Source organism: Balaenoptera physalus, assembly GCF_965194825.1.
Source record: "Balaenoptera physalus genome assembly, chromosome: 19".
NCBI lineage: Eukaryota > Metazoa > Chordata > Mammalia > Artiodactyla > Balaenopteridae > Balaenoptera > Balaenoptera physalus.
In genome coordinates this window covers 55,787,183-55,808,377 of record NC_138900.1, presented here as the reverse complement: position 1 = coordinate 55,808,377, position 21,195 = coordinate 55,787,183, and the positions used below count along the sequence as shown (strand labels likewise).

The window sequence follows — 21,195 nt, the reverse complement described above, 5'->3', positions numbered from 1 at the left end:
GGCCCATAAAATCATATACAAATTCACATAAACACAACATTTTTAGATTTTTATTTTACAAAATTTGGTGTACACACACACACACGCACACACACTTTTTCTCTCCCCCCTCCCCCCATCTGTCTTGGTGGCATTTGCCCCTAAACGCTCTTTCCCATGGAATACAGTCCAGCTGTGGTATATCTTTACCACAGTTTATTCAACCATTCCCTTACTGATGGTCATTCATATTGTTTCCTTTTTTTGCCCTTACCAAAAAATACAATATACATTGATAAACACATAATCTTAGGTACTGGCACTTTATTTTTTTTCTTAGGGATGGATTCCCAGAAGTGAGTCTGCTGGGTTGAAGAGTAGAGTTGGCCCTTGAATAACACAGGGGTTAAAGGCACGGATCTTCAGTGTAGTCGAAAACCCAAGTATAAAGTCAGTCCTCCATATCCAAGGTTCTGCATCTACAGATTCAACCAACCGTGGATTGTGTAGGACTGTAGCACTTACTGAAAAAAATCCGTGTATAACCAGACCTGCGCATATTAAGCTGGTGCTGTTCAAGAGTCAACTGCATGTGTGTTCTTAACGTTAAAAGACAGAGTCACAATTATTTCCAAGGAGGTTGTCACAATTTGTATTTCTAACAAACAGCAGTGTAGGAAGTTAACCCCTTCCCTTGCTTCCTTGCCATTAGTATAGATAAGATGACAATTTAGAAAGACAAAGACTTACTGGACTATGGATATTCTGAGAAATTTGTTCAGAAAAATCATTCACGTTCATATACGGTCATAGCACATCAATACTCTTCAAAAACAAAAGAAAAAAAGGCCAGTTACAGTGGCCATTTACAATTCTAATGCATGATTTGTGATGGATAAGGAAAGGAACTGGTGAATTTGAAATCAAGCCTAAAATGGAATCTTTGAGTTATGTAAAAATAAGAAATTTTTTTAGGTTAATAATCAATATATGGGGAGATCACTAAAGTCTAATTTATGAACTGTTTGTGAGCCTTTAAAGCAAAGTTGTAACTTACACTAAGTCAGGTTCCAAAGGGAAATGCTTTTGGTTGATGATAATGAAACTCATGGAAGAAATGCCTCCTTTTAAACAGAATTCTGCAAAAATTTATTTCTAAAGTGGACTAAGCACATGGAAAATTTAAAAAGCAATATAAGACATTTATTGACAGTTTCTTAAATTATTTTTCCTCTAAAGTCTCTGAAATTTAACACTTGAACTACATATGCATCCTATTTTTTGCAAGACAATTTATAAAACATTAAGAGAAATAGGGAAACACCCAAAAATACATGTAGTTTCTGGGTTATACAATATTTTGGTAAAAGACATGCATTTGCATTTGTATGTAAATATCCCAGTGGAAAATAACAAGAGCATGATGGGTGTGGTTATTCTTTACACAGCCCATTTATTCCGTGGTGCACAGTGAGTGATAAAACCCACATCTGCTGCCTTTCACTCTCTTCAATCTCTCTTAATTATCTCACACTTGCATATTTATGTCAATAATACTTCTAGGAAATCTTCAGCAAACCCAGAAGGTTAAAACTTCAACAACATTGTCTTCTGTTGACTGAAGAGGCAGCTCAATAACAATGGTCATACCAACTTATATATGCCAGCAAGGAGGAGGAGAAAACATACGCTACATGATATGAAAATCTGTTGTGTTTCATTTGGAATGCATACTGGATTGTAAAGGTACTGAAAACCACAAGTTCAGTATGGAAAATCACGTTTGATGTGTCCTAATTTGATTATCAAGACAAGAATTTCAAACTCTTAGTGTCTGTTAAATTTACATGTGCAGATCTAAAATATACAGTTTTTTTTTTGTGGCATATTCTCGCACATAACCACTGAATTCCTAGGGTACTGTCTCTAGCTCCTTTATGCTGCTTGCTGCCAGAATATTTCATTATTGAATGAATTATTCAAGATTTTAAAAAACTCACTGTAATACAGCTAAGTACGTCTATTTACAATTGGATATATTCTGATATGTATTCTTTAGTTGGGTATCATATACCTAACTATCAATCAGTACAATATTGTTCTTAGGGGACCTCATTTTTATACATTTTTGAGTTGACAGATTGTATCTCAGTATGAGTTCCCACGTTCCTTCAGCACCTTCGCGAGGCTTCTCCCCATTGGAAGGGTTCTCCACAGTACAACCTGGCTGCAGTCTCAGGGTTTATCCCCGGTATGAACCCTCTGATGGACACTGAGTCGGGACTTCCTGCTGAAGGCCTTCCCACATTCAGAACACTCATATGGTTTCTCTCCTGTGTGGATTCGCAAATGTAATCTAAGAGTTGACCTCTGGCTGAATGTTTTGCCGCATTCAGTACATTCATAGGGTTTTTCTCCAGTATGAGTTCTCATATGTATAATGAGTTGTGAGTTCTGGATAAAGGATTTTCCACATTCACTGCACTCATAGCGTTTCTCCCCTGTGTGGATTTTCTGGTGTATAATGAGGTTTGATTTCTTGAAGAAGGTTTTGGCGCATTCATTACACTCATAGGGTCGTTCTCCAGTATGAATTCTCTGGTGTGTAGTAAGTTCAAATTTCTGGGCAAAGGTCTTGCCACATTCACTGCATTCGTAGGGCTTCTTCTCCATATGTGCTCGCTGGTGTACAATGAGGTTTGACTGGTGGGTGAAAGCTTTTCCACATTCAAGACATTCAAAGGGTTTCTCCCCAGTATGGATTCTCTGATGTTTAATGAGGTTTGCCTTATGGGAGAAGGTTTTCTTACACACATTACATTCATAAGGTTTTTCTCCAGTATGTATTCTCTTATGACTAATAAGGAGTGATTTAAATGAGAACGCCTTGTCACAATAATTACAGATAAAAGGTTGCACCAAATTTCTGATTTTCTGGTGTTTAAAAATGCCTTCTTTATGGCTGAAGGCTTTTCCACTTCTATTATATTCAGAGTATTCCACTCCAGTATGGGTTTTCTCTTGCTTCAGATAGAGGAGTGCTTTTCCAAATCCGTTACAGTCATCGTCTTTCTTTCTTATATAGCTTCTATCACTAGTAAGTAAGTCTGAATTATATCTCAAAGTTTTTTCATATAAGTCATATTTATAGGGTACTTGTCTTAAAGAAACAAAGTCTGTGCTAAGATTAAATGTTTTTCCAAAGAGATTATCTCTTTCTTCAATTGGGGTTTGGTTCTTAAAGATTATAAATGGCCTTGCCTGCTCATCTGGGTTTCTGTGGTCCCTCTCCATCTGGTCATCATCAGCCTTCCATACCTCTAGGAAAGAGCACATGAAATACTCTGTCAACCCTTTCACCACAATGTAACGGAATGTGAAGACTCCACAAATGTTCCATTGTAGGGCTGCCTCTTTAGTTTGGGACACAGTCGTCCAGTATAAAAAAGTCCCCAGTTCCAAGTTTTCCTAGCTCTTAAACTCTGAAGGAAAAAGACAAAGCCTGTGGCAAAATGGACACAAATAGCACTGCCAGATTATAAAACGGCCTTAAAAGTGGGTGAAGGGAAATAAATAAAAACAAATGATGTGAGAAGGCTGGCAATTCCAGAGACAAAGGCGATTTGGTGTCCTCAAGGACACCAGTTGGTACAGACCAAGAAAATGAGATGTTAAGGGAAAAAACCCAGGCAGATCTAAGTTGAGCAGCCAACACTGAGACTCTGAATTACTGTGGTCGGATGACCACCTCGCCTACATGCTCGAGGCTCCTTCCCCTTTTCTCTCCTTTTTTCATCTGCATCAATAACGTCCTAAAGGCAACCTTTCTCACAGGTTTGCAGAGAGAACCCTATGCAGAGCTCCAAATCTCCCAAGTAGAACTTTTCCAAGTGGAAGGCAAAATCCAGAAATTCATAGATTCTGTAGGAAATATAAAATGGATCTAAGATCTTTTTGACAGAATTGCTCACTGCTACTGCTGGTTGCACTACTTTTTCTATCAAAGTTGTTGGAGAGAGTAAGTGTTTCCATCACTGTATCCTGTATTTCTCCTTTTCACATGTTTAATTTCTTCCTCAAACCAATCTCGTCTCTGCTTTTATTTGAAGGAATCTTAAGGATCAAATTTACCTGGCTTCAAGCTATGCTTTAAGAACCTTTACTCTGACCTCTGTATTACTGGTATTCCTGACTCTTGTGATCCTGCTGCCATTTGTGTCACTCTTGTACTGAAAAATCTGTATTTTCCTTGAGGCTACTAAACCAATTCCCATGACCTAAAATATAGAAGTCACCATTCTGGCTAAGTGAGAATACTAATGAAAGAGGAACTAATCACAGAACAAAGGTTTAAAACATGTTAGGCAAGAATCAAGGCTTGAGTGTGAGAGGTGAATAGCTATAGAAATTAAACAGGAAAAACATTAAGCAGCGAGAGACTGATATTTGGAGGTATGACTCAGGATATGAGGTGCACAAGTCATCTGTTCTCAGCTACCTCTAAAGGTTTAGGGATTTGAAAAATAGATTCCTAAAAAATATTTCAAAGATACCAACCCATTCATAATCTCTAGGATATTACTTCCACTGGCTTCTATCTGATTCTCCTTCCGACCTTCCACATCTTCCCTAGAAAGTTGTGAACTGGAAATTCTAACTGTGGTATCCATAACTCTTCTCACTGATCCAACATGAAAATCTGGTTTGATAATATCAGAGAACTTGATAATGGAACACAGCTCCTAACTGCTTGGACTTCAGAAAGCCTGAAAATAAAGAAGGTAGAACTTCAGAGTCTGCACTCTCTCAGCTTTAATACATGAAGCTTGACACCAAAACCATTTAGTAATTCAGAAGCTTATAATTTTTGGTAACTGAGAAAGGACCTAAACACTACTAGGCAACATTGAACTACAAACTACACCTGAAAGCTGTCCTTACCCACTGATAGTAAGTTGCTGTAATTCTCCAGCATCACGTCCATGTAGAGGATCCTCTGAGAGGGGTCCAGTTGCTCCCATTCCTCCTGGGTGAAGTCCACAGTCACATCCGTGAATGAAACTGATCCCTGAAATGGCATATTGCTATTCATTCTGAAATGATCAGCATTTGGTGATGTAGGAAGGACATATGAAAACTTACTCTTACCATGTTGTAAAAGAATCATTCATTTAAAAAACTTACATGTGACACCAACTGTTTTGTCATGTCTCCAAAAAATATTTTTATAAATAGTTAAAGCATTTATTCAGATTCCCCTATATCTCTGGTGCTGTCATATTAAGCAGGTATTTAAGATTACTAAAACATTGTTTCTCCTCTGAAGGTGTACATATGAAGACAGTTACATAAACATTAATATGCAGTATTTAATGTTACCAGTTAGTGATGATGCTCATATAGGTATTATTTTTGTGGTCTCAAACTAGACAATATTAAAGAGTTAATTAAAGCTTTGAATATTTAAAGGCAGAAGATGAAATTCCAATTATAAGATAAAATATCAGGCATAAATAAAGATCTCTCTACCATATCCAAGCCATAAAAAGGGTAGAAAAGCAAAAACAAACAAGTGAGACTACCTCAAACTAAAAAGCTTTTGCACAGCAAAGGAAACAATCAATACAATGAAAAGGCAACCTACCAAATGGGAGAAAATACTTGCAAATCATATATCTGCTAAGGGGTTAATATATAGCAAAGAAAAAAATAAAACCCAATCCGATTAAAAAGTGGGCAGAGGATGATAAATAGACATTTTTCCCAAGAAGACATACAAATGGCCAACAGGTACAGGAGGTGTTCAAAATCACTAATTATCAGGGAAATACAAATCAAAACCACACTGAAATAATATCACCACACCTGTAAGAAAGGCTATTATAAAAAAAAGACGTTTACAGCTATTTACACATCACTTATATTGTACTAGGTACTTTAAGTAATCTAGAGATTTAAAGTATAAGGGAGGATATATACGGGTTATATGCAAATACTATGCCTTTTATATAAGGGACTTGAGTATCTGCATATTTTGGTATCCCAGGGGGGCCCTGGAACCAACTCCCCTAGGATACTGAAGGATGACTATCCCCATGTTCATTTCAGCATTATTTACAAAAGCCACATATGGAAACAACCTAAATATCCACGGGCGGAATATTCAGCCATAAAAAAGAAGGGAGTCTTGCCATTTGTGACAACATGGATGGACCTTGAGGGCACTATGCTATGTGAAATAAGTCAGACAGAGAAAGACAAAAACCATATGATCTCAATTCTATGTAGAATCTAAAAAAAAGAAAAACAAGCACATAGATACAGAGAACAGATTGGTGGTTGCCAGAGGCTGGAGAGTGGAGGTAGGAGAGATGCATGAAAGGGGCCATAAGGTACAAACTTTCAGTTACAAAGTCAGTCATGTAATGTACAGTATGAGGACTGTAGTTAATAACACTGTATTGCAGATTTGAAAGTTGCTAACAGATCTTGAAAGTCCTTATCATAAAAAAAAATTATAACTGTATGGTGATGATGGATGTTAACTAGACTTATTGTGGTGATCACTTCACAATACATACAAATATCAAATAATGTAAAACTGAAACTAAAAATGTTATGTCAATTATACCTCAATAAAAAATAATTAAAAGTCTATTACTTTTAATAAAAGAATATTCACAGCAGCATTTTACATAAGAGCCCTAAACTGGAAAAACAAACATTCATCAATAGTAGATTAATTTCTCGTGGTATATTAAAACAATTTAGTACTATAAAGCAATGAAAAGGAACTAATTCCAGCTACAGAGGGAGGATTTCACAAGGGTTTCAAGAATGCTGGATAATTTTTATTTCTTGGTCTGAATGTATATATGACACTTTTCACTATAGTAAACAATCTGCATGGAACAAAAGACATGCTGAAGCATATAAATATGAAAAGTCATGAGCTAGAAAACCAAGACTGTAATAAAAACCAAGAAGAGTTATAAGGAAAAAAATTGAAGACCATTTGATAACTTTCAAAAATCATCTACATTCACTTGGCCACAGGATAAGTATAATAAGAACTTTTGCATCACTGCCAGACCAACAAGGGTTAATAAACCTGTGGCACATCATTTTGGCTCAAGTTACAATGATTTAGAAATGACTCTACCATCAAATATGAAAATATTCTGTATTTTTTCTCACAATGCTGTTTTCCATACTCTATACAAACAAAAAAACTCCAAAAATTAGAGATAAAACACAACTCTGATAGTATAGGATTAAAAGGGATGTCAAACATGACTGTCCTCAAAGAATTACTTTTGTCAATGACAGATGCAGTTTTGATGTGGAATCAATTTGGTGTTCGGAGCACAAATCCTATGGCCACGAGCAGAGGTGTACTTAAGTGTATCTGACACCCAGAGCAGACCTCAACTCTTCAAACTGTTAAACGTCTAAAATCTTCGCCTACGAATTTACTTCTGAGTACAAGAATCCTCTTTAACCTATTAACATTCCCTGTCTACTGAATCCATGTAACTGTCCTCTTCAGTTATGACCTCCAGTTCCTTAACCCCTCCTTTTTCCAAATACCTCAAAAATCTACATTACGCTTGTCACCACCTTTAAAATACATGCCCCAGTGACTTCCCACCATCTCCCACTCATAACTCGTAGCCTCAGGAAAAGTCACAGAAAGTAAGAAAAAAATGAGATAAAGGTCTGAGCACTACAAATGACCTAGTTATATTGCACAAATTTTCAGGTAACCCAGTAGTATTATTTTATGACATCTTATAGGAATCTTTAGCCACATGGCATGGGAGCAGAGAATGCCAGTGGTGGGTCATCTATGCCTGAGATCAATGATACTGAGGTCAACAATCATGGAGTCAAGATTTTCCCAGTAGTAAATATTTATTCCCACTTTCAGATCACTTCTGAAATTATAGCTTTAAAAATAGGAACACTAGGAAATTTCCCAGGGACCAAATTAAGTACTAAGGCCACAAGACCCAAGACCACTCTTCACCCTTATAGGCAAGCTATAGAACCCCTCAAGTATTACCTTTGCTTCCTCTTTCCACTGCCACCCCAGCTATTACAAAAGCTTCCTAACTCTTATTTCCTGTCTCCTCTCATTCTTATCTACTCCACATTATAAAGCTAATGTGATTTTTCTAAAGCAAAGCTCTACTCATACAATAACCTTGATTAAAAACATCATCCATTATCTCTTGAAATAAACTATGACTGCCCAGCATTCAACACCATTCAAATTCCTCTTCCATCCCTCTCTCCCCTGACTCCCCTCTCTATGCACAGATCCTCCCACTTAGGTCACATCACAGATCACTCAGATGTGATCTTCCATAATTTGAGTCCCTACTCTCTTTTAAACCTGGAGTACTTTGTTTGTATTTCTCTTGTGGCATATATTTCACTCTGCTTTCTTCTTTCTTTTTTAATTTTATTTATTTATTTATTTGTTTATGGCTATGTTGGGTCTTCGTTTCTGTGCGAGGGCTTTCTCTAGTTGCGGCAAGTGGGGGCCACTCTTCATCACGGTGTGCGGGCCTCTCACTATCGCGGCCTCTCCCGTTGTGGAGCACAGGCTCCAAATGCGCGGGCTCAGTAATTGTGGCTCATGGGCCTAGTTGCTCCACGGCATGTGGGATCTTCCCAGACCAGGGCTCGAACCCGTGTCCTGTGCATTGGCAGGCAGATTCTCAACCACTGTGCCACCAGGGAAGCCCTTTTCTTTCCTTTTTAAAAAAATGTGCCTTATTTCTTTTACTCTCCCCATTAGATGTTATGATTTTTTAGACCAGAAATTGTATCTCTGTATTTCTGTTAGCACAAAATACATGAGTACAAGTTAAGGACTCAAATAAAATAAAATAAAAACAATTCTAATTGGGGACTTCCCTGTTGGCACAGTGGTTAAGAATCCACCTGCCAGTGCAGGGGACACAGGTTTGAGCCCTGGTCCGGGAAGATCCCACATGCTGTAGAGAAACTAAGCCTGTGTATCATAACTACTGAGCCTGCGCCCTAGAGCCCGTGAACCACAAATACTGAGCCCGCGTGTCACAACTACTGAAGCCCGCGCACCTAGAGCCTGTGCTCTGCAACAAGAGAAGCCACCGCAATGAGAAGCCCACATACCACAACAAAGAGCAGCCCCCGCTCACCGCAACTAGAGAAAGCCTCATGCAGCAACAAAGACCCAACACAGCCAAAAATAAATAAATAAATGTATAAAAACCAAAAAACAATGCTAACTGAATGGTGCTCAGTATTCAAATTTTTCTCCCACTATTTTCTTGCTTCCTGAAGAGCCATGCCACATAATTCCTATAGCAACATCCTAAGTAGCTAGCTAAAATAATATAGCATCTGAACTGTACTCAGATTATACAAAAAAATTTAGTAATATCTGGTAAATCCTAAAATGTGGCTTATTTTCCTGAGATGTCATGCATGCCCTAGTATGCTTGTCTGTTCATTAAAAATGCTTTTTATTTTTTGTAATCTACATGATTCCCAGATCAATTCTGGCTGAACTTGTTCTTGACAACTTATTTGCATTTTGGTACTGGTCTTATTAGTGGTAATTTAGCTCTTCAGCATCCAGGATATGGTCACTCTATTCATGGAGTAAGTATAAGTAAAATCATCACTACATTGTCAGTACAATATAAGTAGAGACACAATGTGACTCATCATCACAGAGGCATAAGTCATGGGCTAAATAACCTTTCACAAAAGAAAGGAACAGCACAGCCGTAAAACTGAGTAGAAAAAAAAAATCTTAGAAAATATATATAACTGGATTTAACAGCAGGTTAGATTCAACTGAAGAGATGATTAGTAAACCTGAAGATAGGTCAGTGAGAAATATCCAGACAGAAATAGAAAAAAAGAACAAAGGCTGGAAAACACATCAAAATGCCTAAGAGATACGTGGTACAAAGTAAAGGTCTAATATACTTGCAACTGGAGCCCCAGTAAGAGAAGCAAGATGCAACAGAAACATATTTGACGAGATAATGGCTGAGAATTTTCTGGAACAGCTCACATCAGACGATAGAATACCTCTAACCCCAGGTATAAATATAAAGAAAACCACATTTAGGCACATCATAAAAAAACTAACAATCTCAGAAGAAAAAAAGTACATTGTTTTCTGTTGTTTCAATACAAACACTGGAAGCCAGAAAGTAACAGAATACCCTCAAAGCGCTGATAATACTAGAATGTGAGTTGGCAAATTTTTTCTATAAAGGGCCAATTAGTAAATATTTTAGGTTTTGTACACCGTATGTAGCCTCAACTACAACTAATCAAGTTGGCTGTTTTACCACGAAAGCAGGCACAGGCAATATGTAAACAAATGGACATGGCTGTGTTCCAATAAAACTTGATCTATGGACACTGAGATTTGAAAACATTTCATAAAAGATTAAGACCTTCAGAGAAGTTTAAAAACAACAACAAAAACAACAACATACTTTTTACAAGAGACAAACTTAAATAACACAAAGCTTGAAAATAAAAGGCATTGTAACGGCTGGCCCAGGAACATCACTAATTAGTTGAAACAAAATTCTACAAATATGTATATATCATGATCCTCAAGTTCTACTTAATGAATATAAAAATATCAGAAAAGAGAAATGGCTACCTCTAAAGTGAGGAGACTGGCTTTAATAGTCAAAAAGATTTTAGCATTGAGTGAGGTGACCTAATACCATCAGTGACAGCATGCTAGGAGGGCAGAACCATGATATAGTGAGAGAGAGTAAGAGACAGAATTTATGTATGAATTGTGTAACAAAAAGGAAAAAACATATATTATGTGTGGAGGCAAATAAGCCAAGATGATAAATATTGACTACTGGATGGTGTAACTGGTTGATAGTTATTAGACTGAACTGTATTGAAAGTGATGACACTCAACTATTTGGACATACAAAAATGGCAATTTCATATAGCTCAACCTAATATGCTTTTATCTGTATTTCTGTGCATTTTCATACTTCACAGAATCAAACCAAACACAGGTAAGTGACAAACTTCCTTGGAGCTCAACCCAAAGAAAATGGTAAGAAAAAATAAAAAATAATAAAAAGAAAGAAAAAATAAAAATATTTTATGAACTACTAGGCAAACAGGAAGAGAAATCAGAAAAATTTAGAACCCTGGGAAAAAGGAGAAAAGCCTATAAGTTTCAGGAGAGAACTGAACAGGTCACATTCTGATAAATAGACAGGACTTTGTACTTGTTGAATACAACACCAAAAAGCAATGACTTCAAAATTCTGAAAGAAGAAAACAACAAAAGCTGGGCAAACAAATGAAACAGTTTGCAGGTACTGGAAAGCAACCACTGCAGGGCTACAATTATTGAAAAGACGAGTGAACATGAAGGGAACTCCACATTCACACCGATGATAAAAGTGCTGAAAGGAAAAAATTATCAATCTTGAGTTTTATATCCAGCAAAATGTCCCTAAAGATATTTTCTAGACTGTGGCACAGAGAAATAGAAATCAAGCAGAAAGTGACAGTATTGCTACATGGCATAAGTAAAAATTGGATTTGGGTCTGCAGAACAACTGGGATTTGGGGGCAGAGTAATGGAGATAAGGAAGCCAAAGAGAAGGGGCTCTAAAATTCTGCATAAAAATTCACCTCAGGGGCTTCCCTGGTGGCGCAGTGGTTGACAGTCTGCCTGCCAATGCAGGGGACACGGGTTCGAGCCCTGGTCTGGGAAGATCCCACATGCCACGGAGCAACTGGGCCCATGAGCCACAACTACTGAGCCTGCGCGTCTGGAGCTTGTGCTCCGCAACAAGAGAGGCCACGATAGTGAGAGGCCCGCGCACCGCGATGAAGAGGGGCCCCCGCTTGCCTCAACTAGAGAAAGCCCTCGTGCAGAAACGAAGACCCAACACAGCCATAAATAAATAAATTTAAAAAAAAATGCAAACCTTTAAAAAAAATTAAAAAAAAATTCACCTCAGATCTTTGACTGGCTCCTAACATGTGCAGGTGGAAGGCAAGCCTCCAGGAGAACTAGCAGAGTATAGCAGTTTTGTTCCGCCAGATAGTTAAGTTATTGGCAGAATAAAACTTTACATTCTTAAAAAAAAAAAAAACCACACAAAAAAACAAAACAAAACTTTACATTCTTTAGAGGGAATTATGCACTGTACAACATGTCCAACACACAAAAATTACTAGACATGCAAAAAAATCAAAAAGCAATTAAAAGACAAAAAACCAAGAAATATTCAAGAACAGACATAGCGATAATTCATGATTAGAGTTAGCATACAAAGAGTTCAGATTAACTGTACAGTAATATGTTAAAAATATAGAAAAAAAGATAATGCAGTGAAAATATGGAAATATTTCAACAAAAAACTGGAATCTACAAAAAGAAAGCAAATGGACATTGTAGAACTCCAAAATGTAGTTTTTAACTGAAATTAAAAACTCATTGTATAGACTTAAGAGTAGACTAGGCGCAGCAGAACATAAGAATTGTGAATTTGAAGACAGGGAAATAGAAAATATTCAAACTGAAGCAGAAGAGAAAAAAATGGGGGGAAAAGAAAAAAACATTAACAAGATGTGAAGCATGGCCAAAAAAGTCTAATGCATCATTCCTTAAAATGCTAAAAGGAAAAACAAAAAAGGATAATGTGTAGTCCCAGAAGAAGAGGAAAAAAGAATGGGACAGAAACAATATTTGAAGAAATAATAGCTGAGAATATTCCAAATTTGATAAAAGGCAAAGACCACAAATCTAAGAAACTCAGTAAAGCCCATGCAGAATAAATACAAAGAAAATTATACCTGAATACATCACATTCAAACTGCTGAGTGTCAGAGAAAGAGAATATCTTAAAAGAAGCCAGAGGGGGGACTTCCCTGGCGGTCCAGTGGTTAAAACTCTGTGCTTCCACTGCAGGGGGTTGCAGGTTCGATCCCTGGCCAGGGAACTAAGATCCTGCATGCTGCACAGCGTGGCCAAAAGAAAGAAGAAAAAAAAAGACGCACTTCCTTTAGGGAAGAACAATAAAAATGAAGAATTATTTCTTAATGGAAACCACAGATGTGAGACAGAAATGGAATTCCATGTTTAAAGTACTGAAACAAAAATTAACCCTAGAATTCTATGCCCAGGGAAAATACTTTTCAAAATGAAGGCAAAATAAAGGCATATACAGATAAACAAAAGCTTTAAGAATTCACTGCAGTATACTGATTTCTGCTCTTGGATTGTAGTGAGGTGGTATAATCCTAATTTGAGGTGATTACTACAGTATATAAACTGTAATCCCTAGAGAAACCATTTTCTTAAAAAAAGAAAGATACAAAGGAAAAAAGACACATACAGGACAGATGAAAAACAAATAGCAAGATGACAGACTTAAATCCAACTGTGCGTATAATGAACTTAATTACAGAAAAAATACGTCAATTAAAAGACAGACGGTCAGCCTGGATAAAAACTATGACCCAACTATATGTTATTTAGAGGTAGGAAACACACTATAAATATAAGAACACAAATAGGTTGAAGCAAAAAAAAAGGAAAAGATATACCATGAAAATGCTAATCATAAAAAGGTAGATATACAGCCTGTGACTCTAGAGGCAGGGATGCCTGGACAAGATGGTGGAGTAGAAGGACCTGACCTCACCTCCTTTCACGAAAACACCAAAATCACAACTAACTGCTGAACAACCACTGACAAAAAAGGACTGGAACCTACCAAAAAAGATATTCTACTTCCAAAGACAAAGAAGAAGCTGCAATGAGACAGCAGGGGGGCGGCGCATTCCTGATACAATCAAATCCCATAGCTGCCAGGTGGGCGACCCACAAACTGGAAAATATATTCATAAAGATTCTCCCACAGGAGTGAGAGTTCTGAGCCCCATGACAGGCTCCCCAGTCTGGGGGTCTGGATTGGGAGGAGGAGCCCTGAGAGCATCTGGCTTTGAAAGCCAGTGGGGCTTGATTGCTGGAAATCCACAGGACTGGGGGAAGCAGAAATAGCACTCTTGGAGGGCACACACAAGGTCTCGTGTGCACGCCAGGACCTGGGGAAAAAGTAGTGACTTCATAAGAGCCTCAGAGACCTACCTGCTGGTCTTGGAGGGTCTCCTGGGGAGGTGGGGGGCAGCTGTGGCTCACTGCAGGGACAAGGACACTGGTGGTGGAGAAACTGGGGAGTATTCATTGGCATGAGCTGTCTTGGAGGCCACCATTTTGACACCAAGGCCTGGCCCCACCAGATAGCCCAAAGGCTCCAGTGCTGGGACACCACAGGACAAACAACCAACAGGTGGGAACACAGCCCCATCCATCAGCAGTCAGGCTGCTTAAAGTCTTCTAAACCCACAGCCGCCTATAGATATGTCCCTTGACATGGCCCTGCCCACCAGTGGGAAGGCACCAGACCCTCCCAACAGGAAGCCTGCACAAGCCTCTTAGACCAGCCTCATCCACCAGGGGGCAGACACCAGAAACAAGAGGAGCTACAATCCTGCAGGCTGTGCAACGCAAAAATAGAAAGTTAAAGAAAATAAGATGGCGGAGAAGTATGTTCCAGAAGAAGGAACAAGATAAAAAAGAACAACTAAGTGAAGTGGAGACAGGCAATCTACCTGAAAAAGAATTCAGGGTAATGATAGTAAAGATGATCCAAGATATGGGAAAGAGAATTGAGACAGAGACTGAAAAGATACAAGAAATGCTTAACAAAGAGCTAGAAAATTTAAAAAACAGAGATGAACAATACAATAAGAAAAATGAAAAACACACTAGAAGGAATCAATAGCAGAATAAATGAGGCAGAAGAACAGATAAGTGACCTCAAAGACGGAATGGTGGAAATCACTGTCAAGGGACACAATAAAAAAAAAATGAAAAAAAATTGAGAACAGTTTAAGACACATCTAGGGACAACATTAAACGCACCAACATTCACATTATAGGGGTTCCAGAAGGAGAGGCGAGAAAGGGCCTAGAAAGTATTTGAAAAGATAATAGCTGAAAACTTCCCTTACATGGGAAAGGAAACAGTCACCCAAGTCTAGGAAGTGCAGAGAGTCCCAGGCAGGATAAACCCAAGGAGGAACATGCCAAGATACATACTAATCGAACTGGCAAAAATTGAAGGCAAAGAGAAAATATTAAAAGCAACAAGGGAAAAGTAACAAATTACATACAAGGGAATCCCCATAAAGTCATCAGCTGATTTTTCAGCTGAAACTCTGCAGCCCAGAAGGGAGTGGCATGGTACATTTAAAGTGATGAAAGGGAAAAACCTACAACCAGGAATACTATAACCAGTAAGGATCTCATTCAGATTCAATGGAGAAATTGAAAGCTTTACAGCAGGCAAAAGCTAAGAGAATTCAGCACCACCAAAAAATCTTTACAACAAATGCTAAAGGAACTTCTCTAGGCGGGAAAGAAAAACCCACACCTAGAAACCAGAAAATTACAAATGGCAAAGCTCACCAGTAAAGGCAAACATAAAGGTAGGAAATCATCCACAGAAAATTTGCTATCAAAACCAGCAACAGTGAGAAGAGGAGTACAAATGCAGCGTATTGGGAATATATTTGAAATTAAAAGACCAGCAACTTAAAAACAATTTTGTATACATATAGACTGATATATCAAAATCTCTTGTACCCACAAACCAAAAATCTACAATAGATATACACACACACACAAAAAGAATCCAAACACAACACTAAAAATAGTCACCAACTCACAAGAGAAGAGCACAAAAGAGGAAGGGAAGAAAAAAGACCTAAGAAAACAACCCCAAAACAACAAAAAGGCAATAAGGACATACATATCGGTAATTATCTTAAATTTAAATGAATTAAACGCTCCAACCAAAAGACACAGACTGGCTGAATAGCTACAAAAACAAGACATGTATATATGCTGTCTACAAGAGACCCACTTCAGATCTAGGGACACATACAGAATATAAGTGAGGGGATGGAAAAAGGTATTCCATGCAAATGGAAATCAAAAGAAAGCTGGAGTAGCAATACTTAATATCAGACAAACTAGACTTTAAAATAAAGACTGTTACAAGAGACAAAGAAGGACATACATAATGATCAAGAGATCAATCCAAGAAGAAGATATAACAATTGTAAACACATATGCATCCAACCTAGAAGCACCTCAATATATAAAGCAAATTACTAACAGCCATAAAAGGAGAAATCGACAGTAACACAGTAATAGTGAAGGACTTGAACACCCCACTTACATCAATGGACAGATCACCCAAACAAAATCCATAAGGAAACACAGACCTTAAATGACACATTAGACCACATGGACTTATTGATATTTATAGAGCATTCCATCCAAAGTAGCAGAATACACTTTCTTCTCAAATGCACATGGGACATTCTCCAGGATAGATCACATGCTGGGAGGCAAAGCGAGCCTCAGTAAATTTAAGAAAACTGAAATCATATCAAATATCTTTTCTGAACACAACACTATGAGATTAGAAATCAACTACAAGAAAAAAACTGTAAAAAACACAAACACGTGGAGGCTAAACAATATGCTACTAAACAACAAATGGATCACTGAAGAAATCAAAGAGGAAATCAAGAAAAACCTAGAGACAAATGAAGACAAAAGCATGACAATCCAAAACCTATGGGACACAGCAAAAGCAGTTCTAAGAAGGAAGTTTATAGCAAAACATTCTTACCTCAAGAAACAAGAGAAATCTCACAAAAACAACCTAACCTTACACCTAAAGCAACTAGAGAAAAAACAACAAACAAGACACAAAATTAGCAGAAGGAAAGAAATCATAAAGATCAGAGCAAAATAAATGCAATAGAGACAAAGAAAATTAAAGATCAATGAAACTAAAAGCTGTTTCTCTGAAAAGGTAAACAAAATTGTTAAACTTTTAGCCAGATTCATCAAGAAAAAAAAGGGAGAGTGCTCAAATCAATAAAATTAGAAATGAAAAAGTTACAACAGACACCACAAAAATACAAAGGATCATAAGAGACTATTGCAAGCAACTATACGCCAATAAAATGGACAACCTAGAAGAAATGGACAAACTCTTAGAAAGGTACAACCTTCAAGACTGAACCAGGAAGAAATACAAAACATGAACAGACCAATCACAAGTACTGAAATTGAAACTGTGATTAAAAAAATTCCAACAAACAAAAGTTCAGAACCAGATGGCTGCACAGGCAAATTCTATCAAACATTAAGAGTTAACATCTATCCTTCTGAAACTCTTCCAAAAAATTGCAGAGGAAGGAACACTCCTAAGCTCATTCTACAAGACCACCATCACTCTGATACCAAAACCAGACAAAGATACCACAAAAAAAGAGAAAGCTACAGGCCAATATCACTCATGAACATAGATGCAAAAATTCAACAAAACAGTAGCAAACCAAATCCAACAATACATTAAAAGGATCATGATCAAGTGGATTTATCCCAGGGATGCAAGCATTTTTCAATATCTGCAAATCACCAAATTAACAATCTGAAGAATATGCCACATTAACAACTTGAAGAATAAAAACCACATGATCTCAATAGATGCAGAAAAAGGGACTTCACTGGTGGTCCAGAGGTTAAGACTTTGCCTTCCAATGCAGGGGGTGCAGGTTCAATCCCTGGTTGGGGAGCTAAGATCCTACATGCTTTGTGGCCACAAAACAAAAAACCCCATAAAAAACAGAAGCAATATTATAACAAATTCAATGAAGACTTTAAAAATGGTCCACATTAAAAAAAACAAACAAAAAAATAGATGCAGAAAAAGCTTTTGACAAAATTCAACACCCATTTATGATAAAAATCTCTCCAGAAAATGGGCATAGAGGGAACCTACCTCAACATAATAAAGCCCACATATGACAAACCCACAGCTAACATCATTCTCAATGGTGAAAAACTGAAAGCATTTCCTCTAAGATCAGGAACAAGACAAGGATGTCCACTCTCGCCACTATTATTCAACATAGTTTTGGAAGTCCTAGTCCCAGCAATAGGAGAATAAAAAGAAATAAAAGGAATCCACATTGAAAAACAAGAAGTAAAACTGTCACTGTTTGCAGATGACATGATACCATACTTAGAAAATCCTAAAGATGCTACCAGAAAACTACTAGAGCTCATCAATGAATCTGGTAAAGTTGCAGGATACAAAATTGATACACAGAAATCTATTGTATCACAAAGAGAAATTAAGGAAACAATTCCATTTACCATCTCATCAAAAAGAATAAAATACCTAGGAAAAAACCTACCTAAGGAAGCAAAAGACCCGTATTGAGAAAACTATAAGATACTGATGAAAGAAATCAAAGATGACACAGATGGAGAGATGTACCATGGTCTTGGAGTGGAAGAATCAATACTGTCAAAATCACCATACTACCTAAAGCAATCTACAGATTCAATGCAATCCTTATCAAATTACCAATGGCATTTTTTCATAGAAGTAGGAAAAAAATTTTTTTAATTTGTATGGAAACACAAAAAGACCCAGAATAGCCAAAACAATCCGGAGAAAGAAAAACAGAGCTGGAGGAATCAGGCTCCCTGACTTCAGACTATACTACAAAGCTACAGTAATCAAACCAGTATGGTACTGGCACAAAAACAGAAATATAGATCAATGCACGAGGATACAAAACCCAGAGATAAACCCATGCACCTATGGTCAATTAATCTATGACAAAGGAGGCAAAAACATACAAAGGAGAAAAGACAGTCTCTTCAATAAATGGTGCTGAGAAAACTGGACAGCTACACGTAAAAGAATGACATTAGAACATTCTCTAACACCATACACAAAAACAAACTCAAAATGGATTGAAGAGCTAAATGTAAGGCCAGATACCATAAAACTCTTGGAGGAAAACAGGCAGAACACTCTGATATAAATGGCAGCAGTATCTTTTTTGATCCACCTCCTAGAGGAATGAAAATAAAACAACAATAAACAAATGGGACCTAATTAAAGTTAAAAGCTTTTGCACAGCAAAGGAAACCATAAACAAAATAAAAAGGCAACCCACAGAATGGGAGAAAATATTTGCAAACAAAGCAACCAACAAGGGATTAATCTCCAAAATATACAAACAGCTCATGCAACTCAAGAGCAAAAAAACAACCCAATCAAAGAATGGGCAGAAGATCTAAATAAACATTTTTCCGAAGAAGACATATAAAATGCCAAAAAGCACATGAAAAAATGCTCAACATTGCTAATTATTAAAGAAATGCAAATCAAATCTACAATGAGGTTATCACCTCAGAACAGTCAGAACGGCCATCATCAAAAAGTCTACAAACAACAAATGCTGGACAGTATGTGGAGAAAAGGGAACCCTCCTACACTGCTGGTGGGAATTTTAAATTGGTACTGCCACTATGGAGAACAGCACAAAGGTTCCTTAAAAAACTAAAAATAGAGCTACCACATGACCCAGCAATCCCACTCCTTCGCATATATCCAAAGAAAACCATACTTCAAAAAGATACATGCACCCCAATGTTCACTGCAACACTATTTACAATAGCCAAGACATGGAAGCAACCTAAGTATCCATCAACAGAGAAACTGATAAAGAAGACGTGGTACACACACACACACACACACACACACACACACAGAGGAATATTACTCAGCCATAAAAAGGAATGAAATAATGCCATTTGAAGCAACATAGATGGATCCAGAGATTATCATACTAAGTGAAGTAAGTCAGAGAAAGACAAATATATGATATCACACATGTGAAATCTAAAAAAATGATACAAATGAACTTATTTACAAAACAGAAAGACTCACAGACTTAGAAACCAAATTTATGGTTACCAAAGCGGAAAGGTGGGGAAAGGGATAAATTAGGAGGTTGGGATTAACATATACACACTACTCTATAACAGGGGGGCGGAGTCAAGATTGCGGTGTGGGAAGACGCAGAGTTCGCATCTCCCATAACTAGGGCGCCTGCCAGACACTGGTGGGGGACCTCGATGCCCAAGGAGACGGGAGGAACGCCCAAGCAAACCGGTAGGATGTGGGGGGACTGAGCGGGGAGGAGAAGTGGAGGCCAGACAGGAACAGCGCCCCTGAGGGGTGGCTGAGAGTGGGGGAGGGGTTCCCATGCCTGGAAGGACCCTTGGGGGCTCAGAGCAGGGGGGAGTGCACCCAGCGTTTCCCCTGCCCAATCAGCCGGGGAAGTCTGCCCAGATCTCGGGCCAGGTCCTATGCTCTCAGAGGCCCCCTCTGGGCCACGTTGGTCCTAGGGGCAAGGAGGCAGGCCAGGGGAGAACAGGAGAGGCAGGAAGGAGGGGCCCTCCAGGACCGGAGGAGCGGGAGAGGAGTGGAAGGCATTGGCCCCACCCGCTCTGGCCCGGGAAGCCTGCTGAGCTCCCATGCCAGGTCCCCCAACCTCCAAAGCCCCCTCCAGGCCCCGTGGGTCCTGGGGGCATAGAAAGGAAGCTGGGGGAGAACAGGAGGTTGGGGGGAGAACGCAGGTGGGAGAGGCCCTCCAGGACCAGAGGAGCAGGAGAAGAGTGGAAAGTGCAGACCCGCCCACTCAGGCCCAGGAAGCCTGCTAGGCTCCCAGGTGGGGTCCCCCGCTCTCTGAGACGAGAGGCATGCCTTGGCCCCTTCTGTTCCGTTGAGCTTAAGCTCCACCCCCAACACCGCCCAGGGCCTTTTCCAGCCCTGTAGGTCCTAACCATAGGCCCCGCCTACCACACAACCCCGGCCCCTGCTTAGGCCCCGCCCTCCATAGCCAAGGCCTTTTCCACTTTTTTTTTTCTTCTCCTTTTTTTTTTTTTTTTTAAATGCCTCCTCTGGGCATCAACCTTTTTTTTTTTTTTTTTTTAAAGGTAGATTCCTATTTTTTTTTTTTTAATTTTATTTATTTATTTATTTACTCATGGCTGTGTTGGGTCTTCGTTTCTGTGCGAGGGCTTTCTCCAGTTGCGGCAAGCGGGGGCCACTCTTCATCGCGGTGCGCGGGCCTCTCACTATCGCGGCCTCTCTTGTTGCGGAGCACAGGCTCCAGACGCGCAGGCTCAGTAATTGTGGCTCACGGGCCTAGTTGCTCCGTGGCATGTGGGATCTTCCCGGACCAGGGATCGAA

The 21,195-nt window shown here is 38.6% G+C and overlaps 1 protein-coding gene across 5 annotated transcripts in view; it reads right to left on the bottom strand.

The window, feature by feature from the left end:
- Window positions 1-21,195, bottom strand: part of ZFP1 (ZFP1 zinc finger protein) — a 78,224-nt gene that overhangs the window by 15,180 nt on the left and 41,849 nt on the right. For 2 of the 5 annotated variants that reach the window (XM_082439120.1, XM_082439121.1), the window contains exons 3-4: window positions 4,921-5,047; window positions 61-3,299 (exon numbers count right to left, since the gene is read on the bottom strand). In XM_082439120.1, coding sequence (XP_082295246.1) covers window positions 2,215-3,299; window positions 4,921-5,047 — 1,212 coding nt within the window. In that variant the 3' untranslated portion in view covers window positions 61-2,214. Of the gene's footprint in view, window positions 1-60; window positions 3,300-4,536; window positions 4,746-4,920; window positions 5,048-21,195 lie in introns of those variants that run through there. The other 3 variants (XR_014257001.1, XM_082439119.1, XM_082439122.1) reach the window with 3 other exon arrangements.